At 49.2% G+C, this 14331-nt stretch overlaps 6 protein-coding genes across 6 annotated transcripts; 3 read left to right on the forward strand and 3 right to left on the reverse strand.

Annotated features, from left to right (window-relative positions):
* BC939DRAFT_277545 (S-adenosyl-L-methionine-dependent methyltransferase) lies at positions 1-989 on the forward strand. The gene has a single exon (XM_051551181.1). It carries the CDS (start codon positions 117-119, stop codon positions 798-800), a length of 684 nt encoding a protein of 227 aa, XP_051408718.1. The 5' UTR covers positions 1-116; the 3' UTR covers positions 801-989.
* A 211-nt stretch (positions 990-1200) lies between these two features.
* On the reverse strand, positions 1201-1962 carry BC939DRAFT_401053 (uncharacterized protein; the record flags this gene model as incomplete). Its single annotated transcript, XM_051552585.1, has 3 exons — positions 1201-1410; positions 1657-1760; positions 1884-1962. Coding segments are annotated over 3 exons (393 nt in total), but the record flags the coding sequence as incomplete, so codon positions are not given.
* Positions 1963-2508: 546 nt separating this feature from the next.
* On the forward strand, positions 2509-3144 carry BC939DRAFT_531726 (uncharacterized protein). The gene is made up of 3 exons (XM_051561629.1): positions 2509-2663; positions 2761-2862; positions 2957-3144. The coding sequence occupies exons 1-3, from the start codon at positions 2601-2603 to the stop codon at positions 2972-2974; spliced, it is 183 nt and encodes a 60-aa protein (XP_051408720.1). The 5' UTR covers positions 2509-2600; the 3' UTR covers positions 2975-3144.
* Positions 3145-3415: 271 nt separating this feature from the next.
* BC939DRAFT_277613 (uncharacterized protein) lies at positions 3416-4645 on the reverse strand. Its single transcript, XM_051551182.1, has one exon. It carries the CDS (start codon positions 4611-4613, stop codon positions 3720-3722), a length of 894 nt encoding a protein of 297 aa, XP_051408721.1. The 5' UTR covers positions 4614-4645; the 3' UTR covers positions 3416-3719.
* Positions 4646-8873: 4228 nt separating this feature from the next.
* BC939DRAFT_461935 (uncharacterized protein) lies at positions 8874-11389 on the forward strand. The gene has a single exon (XM_051557057.1). It carries the CDS (start codon positions 8980-8982, stop codon positions 10909-10911), a length of 1932 nt encoding a protein of 643 aa, XP_051408722.1. The 5' UTR covers positions 8874-8979; the 3' UTR covers positions 10912-11389.
* BC939DRAFT_480074 (P-loop containing nucleoside triphosphate hydrolase protein) lies at positions 11181-13166 on the reverse strand (the record flags this gene model as incomplete). The annotated part of the gene is made up of 2 exons (XM_051558908.1): positions 11181-11819; positions 12117-13166. 2 exons carry the CDS (start codon positions 13164-13166, stop codon positions 11181-11183), a joined length of 1689 nt encoding a protein of 562 aa, XP_051408723.1.
* Positions 13167-14331: the final 1165 nt, after the last annotated feature.

The raw sequence follows: 14331 nt of genomic DNA on the forward strand, positions 1-14331 counted from the left end.
ACTATTGTCTCGCTGCTCTTATTTTTTAACCTTGCCTTGGTCAATGGGTATTTTCATTAATCAATGGATACGCATCTGATTCTAATGCTTGAACTAGGTTTGGAGAAGACAGTGCCATGAAGATGGTCGACTGGGTCGAAGAAAACTATGACTCTGAAAAGGAGACCTGCTCAGTTCTGGATCTCGGCTGCGGCAACGGTCATCTCCTTCTCGATCTCGCAGAACTCGGCTTTGAAGATCTGACCGGCATCGACTACTCACCCGCTGCCATTGAGCTCGCACGTGCTGTCGCCAAGGACAAGGAACTCGATCATATCATCAAATACGAGGCCGTTGACTTTTTGGCAGAGAAGGAGACACTGGGATGGTGCACTCAACAAGCAGGAGCCGAAGGAAATGGTCTGCCCAAGAAGTTCAAAGTCTTGCTGGACAAGGGCACTTACGACGCCATCAGCTTGCATCAGAAAAACAAGCGGGACGCCGATGTTACTGCTGCTGCTGCTGCTGCTGCTGCCACTATTGCAGATTCTGATGGGGCATCAAAAGAGGCCAAAGAGGAGGCTACTGCAGAGACGGCGAAGACAAAGGACGACATCGTGCTCGCCGAGAATGATGACAACATGGAGGAACTCGCAGACCGGTACCCCAAGCGTGTGGCGTCGATGATGCAGGACGATGGACGCTTACTAATCACTTCTTGCAACTGGACCCAAGCGGAGCTGATCCAGCGGTTCTCACAAGGTTTGTATCGTGTCTGCAGAGAACCCATCTTTTCATACCGAAATAGGTTCAGAAATTAACTTTTAATGTTTTATGTGCTCAATGTAGTGTTCGAGTACGACTCACATCTCAAGTACCCTACATTTACTTTCGGGGGTGTCAAGGGTCAGACGATATCCAGCGTTGTCTTCAAAAAGAAAGCATCATCGTCATTGACATAGAGACAGTAATAAATCGTCAACTGCGCCCTTTAAACAAATTTGAGCAAATTAGTCCCTGCACTCTATTACTGCGGGCACAACACCCCGCTCTTTCACCACTCTCAACGACGCAAGAGACCCCTCCTCAATTTCATTGGTCCTCTTCACTCAATGATATAGACATGAGCAGATATGAACGTATATTTTACTAAGGGCTAGTATCGCGATGATAAAAAAAAACGAAAGAATAGGGGGATGAAAAGGAAATGGCACGCCGACTTTAAATCTCGTCAATGTCGAACTCGACATCGAGCTCGTCCTCGCTACCCTGGAAGGTATCGGTCTCGTTGATCTTCGCGCTCTCAGGTAATTCACCGTAGGCCTTCAAGTTACGGGCCTCCTCAGTGTTGTACTTGAGAATGACATCGGCTTTATCGTCCTGGAAATCTCGAAGCGAGATCAAAATGATGTCTCCTTGGTTGATCCAGACCTAGTTCGTAGCATGAAGGAAATTACACAAAGACAACACTCTATTAGAACGAGTTCCATTGTTGTTCTCAGCTGGTTGAGATGAAATATATCCTGAGCGGCCAAAGGTTGAGGATATCGTTGCGCAACTAAGGCCGAATGTATGCACAATTCCTGCGCATATGTGTCTGATACTTCAGGGGCGCACAGACATTCCTGCCGAGAACCACTGAAGGGGAAAACAATCCATTGCGCCTGCGGACAATACCTTTTTTCTCATCTTTCCGCGGATATGTGCAAGTCTCTTCTCGCCATCGAAACACTGGGCCTCAACACGACCGTTTCCGAGCATCTTCAAGACTTGGGCATATTCTATGGAGAAGAGCCCAAATCGGCGGACAATGGCAGAGATAAAATATAGAATACGTTAAAATCCGGCAATGGCACAAACGAGATGATATCGTCGAGTCCAAATTCATAGCAGGTTGTCGTTACCTTGACCATCCTCCTTGAAAACCAACTCGCGCTTCTCGCCTTCGTTCTCGTTCTTTCCACGTCTTCTGTTCTTTCCTCCCTAGAGAATTAAAAAGGCGCAGTTCAAGAACAGAGTGAGGGAGGAGGGGAGGGAGGAGGGGAGGGAGGATTAGCAAGAGGGCCATATGCCAAAAACGAAGCGTATTGTCCGAAGTTATTTGCAATTATCTTGAGTACGTACTTTTCCCTTGTTCTTGGGCATGATTGATTAATCCTGTTGTAAAGTTGAGAAAGTATGGGAAAGAGTAAAGGATTAGATGGCTGTTCTTGAATGTCGAGTGAGGCTGTCAGTAGTGAGAGGGAATAGTGTGAGCTTGAGTCCTCAATGGGTAGCTCATTGCTCGTGCGATGTTAGAGAAGAACGTAAGGGCGGTTTGTCGTCCGAAAGAGTTCCCTGAATGCGGTGTCGACAAAACAAGCTGATGTTGGAGCTCCATCCCAGAGTGAAAAAGAGCGCAGGAGCATGTGGGTGTGGTACGTACGATTTGCGTGAGGATGTGGGTAAAGAGCGCAAAAAGAGATCAATCGTCTGTTCTTTTATGTTTACTGCTACTGCAGGCAGTTTGCCTGCGGCGGCATGACGTCACATGTCATGTGATATGTCGACTTGGTGGTATCCACCAGGGACTCAACTTCGGAGGAGCACTTTGCACAGCAGGAACCTGGAAGTTACTCGCCATGTCTAAACCAAGGAGAACTGTCGCTGCATTCTCGACCAGCATCGCAGCGTGCGCACCGACAGTATGGATCAGCTCATGCATTTCAACTGGACCTGCAATCTGATCCATCACAACCTATATCGACTCACATTTGGACTCTTCTAACCTGTTGTTCGTAGGCAACTGCATATGGCGCTTGTATCTCAGCAACGATGAGCGATGTGCACAAAGGTGTCTGTGAAAAGGAATTCATTGCCTTCAAGGAGTGTGTCCAGACGTCTGTAAGGCTGTGCATGCAACTTTACTCTGTGTGATCTCCTTTGCACTGTGGATATTGACCATACCGTAATTCCATGTGCCGTTGCTCTTATATAGATGAAACGGAAGTGGTAATGCCACACATAGTACGAAACACATGAAGTCCACGCCAAACCAACGCCGATGAGCCAATTCATCAAACACAGGAGGAAGGGATAGCGCCTTTTTCTCAGATCAGTTGGCAGGCCTTTTATAAGTGTCAGTTTCAGTATCAAAAACAAATGTGCAAAAAAAAAAAAAAAAAAGAGCTGCTAGAAACAAGGGCAAAAAAAAACGTGCAGAAAAAGATATGGATAGGATAATAGAATGACAATGATAGACAAATTCGCTCTGTAGCAATATCCTCGTCAAGTTCTCGTCCTAAATTGGCCGTGACATGCCTTACTTTCTCACTATCGACGTACTAAGGACAATTAGTCCAACTATAATGAAGACAAGAGGACGCATTAGATGTCTCCGGAAAGATGAGAACAGAAGATATGTATCCTTGCCATAGTAGAAACAAAAGAAGCTATTCTTACCTCCATCTCCCGAATCTTGATATCATACAATGACTCCATGTCCTCAAGTATCTGCTTCTGAGCCGGGTCGTCCCTGACACAGAAGTTGATCATCAGTGTCCGGAGGCCAGACCGACCGAATGGACCAAAGGAGGAGATATAATGGGCGACTCTCTTTGGCATCTCATAGTTGATCACCAAAGAAGAAAAGTCCAGATCGAGATTGTCCATAAGAATCGATTCTGAAACCAAGATACAGGGCTCTGGTGCATTGAACTGGCGGGCAACCTCAGTCTTATCAGCCATGCTCCACTAGGTTGTTATTCAAGTAGGGAAAAGATCATGTATGAGCATGCGGGGCAAACTATTTCGACAGTAAACGGATCCGCATCACCAATAAAGATAGAGAAGCTTACCACAGACAGTACAGGCAACTTTTGCGCCTCCAGCTTAGCAGTTAGTGCTTGGGTCAGACTCTGGGATTGGGTAAGGATCACCGTATGAGATATGTCTGGGTTCTTGGTCAGAATATCCATTAGCACCTCCCATTTGTGATCTTTTGGTGAAGAGTCGCTTTCGTGATCGTGGTCCTGGTTCTGGTCGTCGTTAGCTTGTTGATCCTTGTCAGGCGAGGGAATCGCAACAAAGTAGTGCTCGCTCCACTGCATCGTTAGCTCATCCGCCCTTCGAACAGCTGCGTCAGCTCTAAAGTTCTGTGCTTTAAGCACCTCGATCGGGGGTTGGATCCGTCCTGTCATTAAAACAACCTGTGCATCTCGCGACAACAATGCCCAAAACTGCTTGAACGCTTCAAAATTGACGAGCTCGGCTAACCGCATCGAAATCACAACCGTTTCGATTGTCTTCATGTCCAGGAGGTCATTCCTGAGCGCCTCCATCAACGGACCCAAGGTAGTGAGCACTACTTGCTTCGCCTGGTCAGGATCTGACAGTACAGCGCGACTAGCATCCGCATCGGTCGTAAGAAGAATGGATTTCAGCCCCGGAGCAGCCTCGAACCAGCTCTGAAAATCCTCATGTACTTTTTGTGGATTGATGCCTTCGGAGCAAATGACAAGCGCTTGGCAGTGTTTCTGGGCAGAAGCGGATGTGGACAGCTTTTGCAGCAGAGCGATTGCGAGGGTGATTGTGCGGTCGTTTTGCGACTGGGACTGTGCAATCACATCCTTGCCCTCAATGAAAGGCATTATCATCAGCTTTTGGATATTTGAGGGTATGTCAAGCCTATAGAAAATAATGCAAGAAATAAAAAATGCTGGTAAGTGGACAAACCCCTCCGCTTTGCATCAAGAGCGGTATGGCCATTTCCAAGCATAAATGCTACACGTACCCTGCCTCGGCAATCCTAGCTCTGACATTAGATAACAGGCCCATCTCATCCCAGGTCATCCGGCACTCCAGCGAATTGGAAAACAGAGGGGTCTGTAATTTGACGAAGATACATTAATTTATTAGCAAACAAATACTTGACATTCTTGCAACATGCAACAGTCCAAGACTACAATCAAGGACGCGATCGCGTCCCAGTACTTACATGACGCGGGGTCGCCGCTTTTGATTCCCTGGGCTCTCTGACCCTTAGACCCTTCCGTGTCTGCTCTGGCTGACCGACCCTATCCTTCCCACGACGCTGCGAATCAGCCGACACTGAACCCGAGGGATGATTGCTTTGTCCATGCTGGTTCGAGAATGACCCACCTCGTTGATTCGAGCGAGGATCGCTCTGGCCTGGTCCAACTGATGAACTCGTTGTCATTGAATGCCTGCTGTCAGAAGAGGTATCTTGCTGCCTTGACATCGAGCCAAATTTTGCTCCACCTCTATTCTCCATTGGTGCGTTCCCTGACGATTTCTTGTCAAACCTGCCATCAACGCCGCCTGGCGGTGGTCCTCGCTGAAAGCCCAAACGTGTATTCCTAGCGCCCAGCGACGAACGTGCATCATTGGGCAGATCAGATTCAGAGTCCTGGAACCTCCTGCCGCCTCGCTGTTGGCCCTGCTGTGAATTCGCGAATCTCGAATCATTGCCACTCATGGGCCTGCCTCGATTGTTTCCGAATCCACCTCTACCGCTTTGACTAAATCGCTGCTGTCCGTTACCCCAATTGTCAGTGTTGTTGTCTCTGTTCCAACCACTTTGTGAGTTGCCCCATCCGTCGCTGCGCCCTTTCGTAGGTGGATCTCCCCAGCTAGTGCTCTTGGTTGTTGCAGATGAGCCTCCCCAGCCATTCTCCAGATTCACAGGTGGATCTCCCCATCCACTGCCTTCAGTCTTTGCAGGTGGGTCACCCCATCCACTGCCTTCAGTCTTTGCAGGTGGGTCACCCCATCCGGTACTTTCATCCTTGGCCGGTGCTTCGCCTCCTGCAGTACTTTCAGGCGTCGTCGATGCTTCAACCCATCCACCGCTTTGTGCCTTTCCGGCCTTGGATGCCTTCTCCGCCTGATATCCGGCGTCCTCTTTCTGCTCCCTGGCACCCTTCGCCGGCGGACCTCTCTTGCCGTCCCTTTGACCCTTCGCTCCCTTTGTATCCGCATTCCTCCAGCTATCATTATGCTCTGCTCTAGGTCGTTCGCCCCTGCTATCGCTCCTACCTGCCGCGAACGAATTTCCCCGCCCATTCTTGGGATTCGCAGGTGGCTCTCCCCATCTGTCGCCGGTGGTCTTGGCAGGTGGCTCTCCCCATCCGTCGCCGGTGGTCTTTGTAGGTGGATCGCCCCATCCGTCACCGGTGGTCTTGGCAGGTGGATCGCCCCATCCGTCTTTGATTGGTACATTTTCCGTGGTGGGTTCCGTCGATGCTGTGCCGAGATCCTTGCCTGCGACATCCTCCGGCTTTGAGAACAATGCTCCCCCGTCCTTGTCCTGTGTTCGGTGTTCGTCTGGATTGCTTCTCTTGCTATGGTAAGGGCCCTTGGGGCTGAACGACTCATCGTTCTTCTTGCTCCACTGCTGATATTGATTCTGCTGCTGCTGATACGGTTGTTGGAACTTGCGAATGTTCTTTCCTTTAGACGCCCAACCAGACGGCGATGACCCCTCCTCCGTTTGGCCGGCAATATCCTTGCTATGCACTGCGCTGCGTTTCGCCTGATTCGAAACCATGCGATCCTCTCCCTCCTGGCTCAGAGGTCCGTTCCTGCGCTGCAATCCACTACTCTTCCTCGGCTCCTTGCCTTCGGTGGGAACTTCGACCTCCTTACCAGAGCTCATCGACACCGTCGAGGCGTCATCATCGTCGTCATCGTTCTTCTTCTTTCTGCGGAGCAGCTTAAGTTTCTTGGCGGATTCAGTCGACGCGGCAGATATGTTCGCTGCTGGTCCTCCAAGATCCCTCCGCTCCTTCTTAGTATCATTCGTCTCTGCCGCATTGAAACCTCTATCGAGGCGAGGCGACGATGGCGTAGGTTGGGAAGTGGTCTCGTTACTCTTCGACTCTGCCCCTCTCTCTCCGAACCCGCGACGTGGGGAACGTGGTGAGCGAGGCGACCTGGTCGCATTTTGTGCCTTCTTTACTCCGCTGACACCCGACGATTCCAATTGCTGTCCCGGACGGCTGTTGGCGGTGGTAGCATCTGTCGCGTCCGACGCTTCTTTCGCACCACTCTCCGCTTTAGTCACATTTCCAGGTACTTCCACTGTCGCCGACTCTGATGTGGAGGTATTCTCAGGAGCCTGACCCTGTCCACGGTTGGCCTTCCGGTCTGATCTGCTCCCTCGACTGTTCTCTTCATCTCCTCCTCCTCGCGATGAATTTCCCGGCCGGTCGCTGTTGAACTTGCCTGGTCCCCTCTTGCGGCCAGAATATGTCGATGACGGGGGCGTCTGTTGGTCCGACTTGTCGGTCGGTCCGGCAACCACTCCCAACCCAATCGCTCCTCCCGTAGCAGCTCCTGACTGTGAAATCTCTGTAGGTTCTGTAGAGTTGGTGCTGCCACTGCTCTTTTTAGCGGACGCGTTGCTGCCCCGTTTTGGCTTGGATGTTTTGGGTGACTGTGAGGGAGCAGCGTTCCCTGTCTTAGCTGAACCTGAATTTGGCGGCGTGCTATTGTTCGTGGCAGTAGACGCGACCTTGTTCATATCCTGTTGTTGCTGTTGCTGTTGTTGCTGTTGTTGAGGTGCCGATGGTGGCTGGGGGCTGCCATCGGCATGAGTCCTTGGTTCCTTGGTTGGTTCACTCATGGTCGCGAAAGACTGCGCCTTTTTGGATGAAAGAAGTGTGTGGAATGATCCTCTTGAGTGAGTGCGCACACAACTCCTATTTGTGTTGAGTGAGAGAATTTTACTTCCCAAGTGGCCCAGGTGACGTGCGCTTGTGCTTTGTCGCCTTTTTCTTTTTTTTTAGGGGTTAGGCTCGTTCCCATCCTGAGGGAGAAAATCACGTGCAATGCGTACCGCATTATTGCCTTTAATGGCAATTTTGCACAATCTTTCTCCTCTCAGGCTGGGACCAAACTCGACCCTTTACTATAAAGTGGCATTTTTCCTTGAGAAAAAAATCGCAAGTTGAAAATTGGCTGTAGAACGAGTCTTTGTGCTGGACCCGCGTGCAAAATATAAAAATATAAAATGTGAAATATGAAATATAAGAAATGCCCCTGAACGCTGCGTGCGCCTGGGCCATGTTGAATGAAAAAAAATAAAAATAAAAAAAGCTACGTGCGCTGTCTCCATGCATCACTCATCTCTTGCCTGAGCATTCTGTCTCCACGCGTCACCCCTTCTCTTATCATTGCCTCACCAACTCCTCTCTTACGCCAATCCTTGCTTACCCGTCTACTGCACTCATCCATTCGTTGTCCGTCATCCCACGCCTGTACTATAACCCCTTCAGCCTAATAAACACTCTCTTATTTCAGTCAGCCATGAACAGCTATACCAATACTGCAGTCAGTGATGCCCGATTGAACCATGTCTTTAACGCGATCAAGGCGAGCCGTCTCTCGCTGAATACTTTTCTGATTGCAAGCTTCGCTTCCAAGGACCGCCGCGTGAAGAGGCGTGTGGCCTGCTTCTATGGTGGTGATGGACCGGCGTCTGTTGTTGCTTTTTGGAAGGATAACATCAAGAAGCGAAAGCACACCAAGACTCTTCTTCCAGCTGCCATTGACTTGGTCGTCCACTACGCCACCAGAGAGCTAAAAAGGATTGCGAAAGCAAAAGTCCTGCGACTGCCACCCTCCGAGATGACAGCGGAGAAAGCAACGGACTTCACTCCCAAGTTCATCACAGAGTGCTTTCAGAAGCATGCTCCGCATCTTTTGTCGTTGCTGAACGGTCTTGCGCGAGTGAACGGTCCTACCAAAGACAATGCTCCTGCCGAAGAAGACGGTTCTACAGAGGAGAACGATTCTGCGGAAGAGAACGACTCTGCGGAAGAAAACGACTCTGCGGAAGAGAACGATTCTGCGGGAGAGAACGATTCTGCGGGAGAGAACGATTCTGCGGGAGAGAACGATTCTGCGGGAGAGAACGACTCTGCGGAAGAGAACGATTCTGCGGAAGAGAACGATTCTGTGGAAGAGAACGGTCCTGCGGGCGAGAACAAGGCCACGACTATGAAGGCAGAGGCTGTAGTCACTGCGATCGCGAGCATGTTGCTTTTCCTTTTCAACCGTCAAGCGAACTACCTTCAACTCCTTACAGGACTCTATTTGTATGGGAATGGTACCGCTCGGAGTGTCATCGGTATTCTCTCCAAAATTGGCCTGACTGTATCTCATCAAACAATCCATCGAACACTGCGAGCACTGTCCAACGACGCGTCTACTAAAGCGAGAGAGGCAGCCAATACCAAACCATTCTACATAGTGTACGATAATATAAACATTGCATTCCGCAAACACGACCAAAGGCTTTTCAATCAGGACTCGTTCGACAATGGAACGACTGCAACTCTCATCGTATCGGACGTTACTGCTGAGGAAGAGATGGAAACCAATTCTGCGAAGCACCTACGCTTCAAAGACCTCTTACCTAAACATGACCATAACATCGCTATGTTCGAAACTTTCCGCTTCCACTTGGTTGGGGTTTTACAACGACGTGTTGAAACCTTCAAGAGCTGCTCGTGGCCCACCCCAACAATCAAGCTTCTGCCGGTCAATGCGACCAAAACTTACCCGTTGCCTTTGATGCAAATTAACCAGGCGACTGTCCAGGGAAACAAGGACATCCTTGAGACAATTATGGAGATTGAGCTTCAGCTACCACCGGAATGGTTTGATGGAAGGCGGATACTTATCGCAGGGGACCAGCTTACAACAATCAGAGTTCACTCCTTGAAGAATCAGCGCTGGGATGACATTTCGACCTATCATCGACACGAATATGCAATTCCGATAATGCAGCTATTCCACCTACAGATGTTGTTGGGCGCCACCATCCTTCGCCACCACTATGGCTCGGCCGCAACGCCAGGATCAATAGCGTTCAATGCGTCGTTGCTGAATCGAAAGCGTGTCAGCCTTGATAAGCCCGACTTTCATGCAACAGATGAGTTGCTTCGCCAATCTTTTGAGGCGATGGCTTTGAGAGCATGGGAGATTATACTAGAGTGCGATAGCCTGAGCGAATATCAGCACAACGGCACAGAAGCAGAGCTCCTCGACCTTGTTGGCTCCAAAGTTAACACCATCCTCGAGCGGTTTATCATGAAGGGCAACCAAGAACATCTTGCTGACGTTGCTTCAAGAAACGCTGCCTTATTCCTCAGAGACATGATGCTGTACATCGAGCTTGCCTCAGCTATCAAGTGCGGCGATACCGGACGCCTGGAGAACGTCATCAAGCACATCACTGTCATTTTTCAGGCCGGCTCCACCAAAAACTATGCCAATGAGCTATTGCTTATGCACATTGGCCTCCATTATTCCTGGTCCCCTCAAACGAGGCGCGCCGTATTGTCGTGTATGCTGGTGAACCCCACCGGGAAGGAGGGCCGGTTTATTCCAACAGATCTCTACCAGGAGCACAACAACTTAAGGACGAAGGAAATTCATGGCTTGAGGGGACGTAGTGCAAACTGGGGGACAATGGGAAGAGCAGTTTCAACCAACATTAGGACCTTTGATGAAATCGGGAAAGAGTTTCAAAAGGCTTGGGGTATAACTCCCGCTGGCACCAACCATACGACAGTGCCAGACACCAATGACATTAACGCAATACTGCAGAATATCCAGGAGAATGGTATCCTAGGCAACGATATTCAACCGCTCTCGGATATTGAGGGAGTGAGTGATCTGTTTGAGGATGGCATGGTGAAGCTGATGAAAAATGGATATCTGGAGAGTTTTATCGATCGCAACACTCGTCTCCGGCAACAAACTGAGAGTGATGGAAGAGCAAGTCCCATGTCAGTGGACGATGAAATAAACAGCGAGATGGATGCTGAGGTGGACGAAGACATGGATGATCAGATAGACAATGAGGTGGGGTGGAATGGTATAGAATTCGGCATCGATGATTATGTTCAGGTTACAGCAGAATAAAACATTTATTTTTTCACCCGATACCCTTTTTATAACACGTAGTCTTCAGCTTTTAACACACTGATGAGGTGTGGCAATTGTTGCCCAGGCCCTAGGGGCACGCCCGTGTAATGCGATATGTCAACTGGCGACTATAAATTGATGAAGAGGACAACTGTGGTAGATCTTTGCTAGTTAGTCTGGTAGATTCGCAGAGTCATTTGACTAGAGAGACAAATTGTTATAAAATAAAAAAAATAATAATAATTTTTTCATCCATGCACTACTGATCAGGTTTTTTTTGAAAAATTCATGGCGGTCTTGACTCTGAAAGGGCATTGTGCTCTTTGTGTCGGTGGTTGTTTCCTTTGACGTTGTCGTTTAAGAGTCTGTTGCTCGTGTTGCTCCAACTGCTCCAGTTGTTCAATCTGTTGCCGCTTTGGCTGTTGCTGTTGCTGTTGCTGTTGCTGTTGCTGTTGCTGTTGCTGTTGCTGTTGCTCTTGCTCTTGCTCTTGCTCTTGCAGTTGCTGTTCCAGTCGTTGTTGCTGTTGCTCTATCTGTTCCATTTGCTGTTGCTGTTGCTGTTCCAGTTGCTTGTGCTGTTGCTTTAGCTGTTCCAGTTGCTGTTGCTGTTGCTGTTGCTGCTGCTGTTGCTTTTGCCATCTCTGTAGCAAGATCTGTTGCTGTTCCTGTCGCTGTTGCTGTTGCTGTTGCGATTGCTGGTGCCATTGCTGTTGCCGTTGCTGGTACTGTTGCTCTTGCTCTTGCCGTTGCTGTTGCTGTTGCTGCTGCTCTTGCAGTTGCTTCTTATCCCATTCCTGCAATTCATCTTTCGAATCACTCGATAGTAGTCGTTTGAGCTCTAGCATGTGCTGTTTGAATTCTTTGATAGACTCTGATGTGGCTGTTGGTGGTTCTGGTGCTGGTATCTGTAGCGTTATGTATGGCAAGCCTTGTTTGAGATCTATCCTGCTCTGCGCTCCGGCTGGCGCTGGTGCTGATGCTGGTACTGGTGCTGGTACTGATGCCGATGCTGGTGCTGGTGCTGGTAGTGCTGGTTGATGCGGCATTGTATTTTGCAAATATTGTCTGAGGTCTATCCTTTTCAGTCCTGACGGCCTTTCAGATCTGATTGTTACGTTCAGCTCTATGAGCCTGATGCTGAGCATTCGTCCGATTAGAGGCGTCAGTGGCTCCCAACGGACGACCTCAGGGAGACTCGTTACCTTGACGACAGCGGCGCTTTTGGCTGCTAGCTTGTCCATCATTGAATCAGGCATCACACTGCCTAAGCCCACTAGATAGCAGCGATCCTTGTAGAAGAGATTGAAAGCGTCAAGCCTCCAGGCCTTGATCACCTCCAATGCGCGAGCCTTCTCTGCTCCTGCCCGTAATGGTGGCCGACCTTTCTTAATTTTACTGGTCCCCGCAATTCCCGTTTCCATGACAAATTCGGGGTTACATATGTCGCAACAGTTTTCTAGATCCTGGTGTTGGTTGTTGAAATACGAATTCAGATATCTGCGTCGACAGGTGGTCGAGGTGACATATTTTTTGAGTGCCGGTTCAATCGACTGGATATCACGTCGTGGCACAAGAAGAATCCCGGACCCAGAAATGTGTGGATCGCGCGCCGCTCGACCAAGTCGTTGAACAAGAGTCGAGATATTGTTGGGATATCCATACTGGACGACGCGGACAACGTCACTGATATCGCACCCCATTCCTGCTGCCTCCGTCGACAGCAATACATATATGCGGTTGGCCTTGAAATCATTCATGCGCTTGACCTTTAGCTCGTCAGACTTCATCGCATGGTAGACGGCGACCTTGTCCGCGTCCATGAGTCCCCTGAGGTATCTAGAGGCAGCCTCAGCGTCATCGATCGATTGAAAATAAACAATCGTCTTGAGTCCATCCTTCAGAAAACGGAGATCCTCAAAAGTTTTTGTCTTGAAACGCTGAAACACGACGATGTATTTGACGTTGATCCTGTCGTTGCCGACGTTAACGACCTCAATGTTCTTCTTGAAATACAGAGTGCTGATGACTGTCGAAAGAAGGGCAGGTGGCAAAGTGGCCGAGATCGCAAGAAAACATGTTGTCCGGGCGACCTTGGAGCGCAGTTGTCCGAGAAGTCCATAATGCTTCCTGAATTCCAGGCCCCAAGTCCCAATACAATGGGCTTCATCCACAACGACTGCTCGTAACCGCTTTCTCCATTCGGGTTGAGTCCAAAGACCTACGAGACTCTGAAACACAATCTCGGGAGACATAAAAACAGCTCGGAAGACCCCTTTCATCAGGTCGTCGAAAGGGATCTTCATCCCACCCTTGAGGTTGATGCTAGATATCCCTGCGTCCTCGAGTTTTTGATGTTGCTCGTCTCCCAGCGCCCTAAGTGGAGTAATGACCACTATCACATCGTCCGACCAAAGTATCAGAGGAAGAAAATAGACCAACGTCTTGCCCCACCCCGTGCCAGCAATAAGGACGCAGTCTTCGCGCTTGCTGATCTTGTCTACTACTCTAAGCTGTTCTGGCTTCGGTTGATATCCAAAAACCTCTTGGCAGCGCTGGATTGTGTTGTTAGGGAGTGAGCAAAGGCCCGCAGTATTGGTATAGCTGTTCATGGCTGACTGAAATAAGAGAGTGTTTATTAGGCTGAAGGGGTTATAGTACAGGCGTGGGATGACGGACAACGAATGGATGAGTGCAGTAGACGGGTAAGCAAGGATTGGCGTAAGAGAGGAGTTGGTGAGGCAATGATAAGAGAAGGGGTGACGCGTGGAGACAGAATGCTCAGGCAAGAGATGAGTGATGCATGGAGACAGCGCACGTAGCTTTTTTTATTTTTATTTTTTTTCATTCAACATGGCCCAGGCGCACGCAGCGTTCAGGGGCATTTCTTATATTTCATATTTCACATTTTATATTTTTATATTTTGCACGCGGGTCCAGCACAAAGACTCGTTCTACAGCCAATTTTCAACTTGCGATTTTTTTCTCAAGGAAAAATGCCACTTTATAGTAAAGGGTCGAGTTTGGTCCCAGCCTGAGAGGAGAAAGATTGTGCAAAATTGCCATTAAAGGCAATAATGCGGTACGCATTGCACGTGATTTTCTCCCTCAGGATGGGAACTAGGCTCGAACCCATCCAGCCGACGGAAGCGCGTTGCACGTGACCGTGCACGTGGCTAAGGCCAGCCTTAATGATTTTCGCCTTTTAAGGCAATCGTGGCTTGGCTCTTGCCATTGCTTCTGTGGCAGGCTGGGGTCAAACTCGACCCTCTACTAAGGGTTAGCTTTTTGCGCACAAATCCCATGTAAACAGGTGGTCGTCGCACAAAATCCATGTAAAAATAAAGTTTCCCGCAAAACTTTTTTTTCACACACGGTCTTTTTTTTTTTTTTTTTTTCTTCATATCTTGCTCTTCTTCC

The sequence above is a fragment of the Gamsiella multidivaricata genome (assembly GCF_025024155.1).
Source record: "Gamsiella multidivaricata strain RSA 2152 chromosome Unknown BC939scaffold_69, whole genome shotgun sequence".
Taxonomy (NCBI): Eukaryota; Fungi; Mortierellomycota; class Mortierellomycetes; order Mortierellales; family Mortierellaceae; genus Gamsiella; species Gamsiella multidivaricata.

Bases quoted from the DNA above. Each gene is read 5' to 3' on its own strand.
- BC939DRAFT_277545 (XM_051551181.1), top strand. From the start codon at position 117: ATGAAGATGGTCGACTGGGTCGAAGAAAACTATGACTCTGAAAAGGAG.
- BC939DRAFT_531726 (XM_051561629.1), top strand. From the start codon at position 2,601: ATGTCTAAACCAAGGAGAACTGTCGCTGCATTCTCGACCAGCATCGCA. The intron at 2,664-2,760 runs GTATGGATCAGC...TGTTGTTCGTAG, and splicing joins TCGCAGCGTGCGCACCGACA to GCAACTGCATATGGCGCTTG.
- BC939DRAFT_277613 (XM_051551182.1), bottom strand. From the start codon at position 4,613: ATGATAATGCCTTTCATTGAGGGCAAGGATGTGATTGCACAGTCCCAG.
- BC939DRAFT_461935 (XM_051557057.1), top strand. From the start codon at position 8,980: ATGAAGGCAGAGGCTGTAGTCACTGCGATCGCGAGCATGTTGCTTTTC.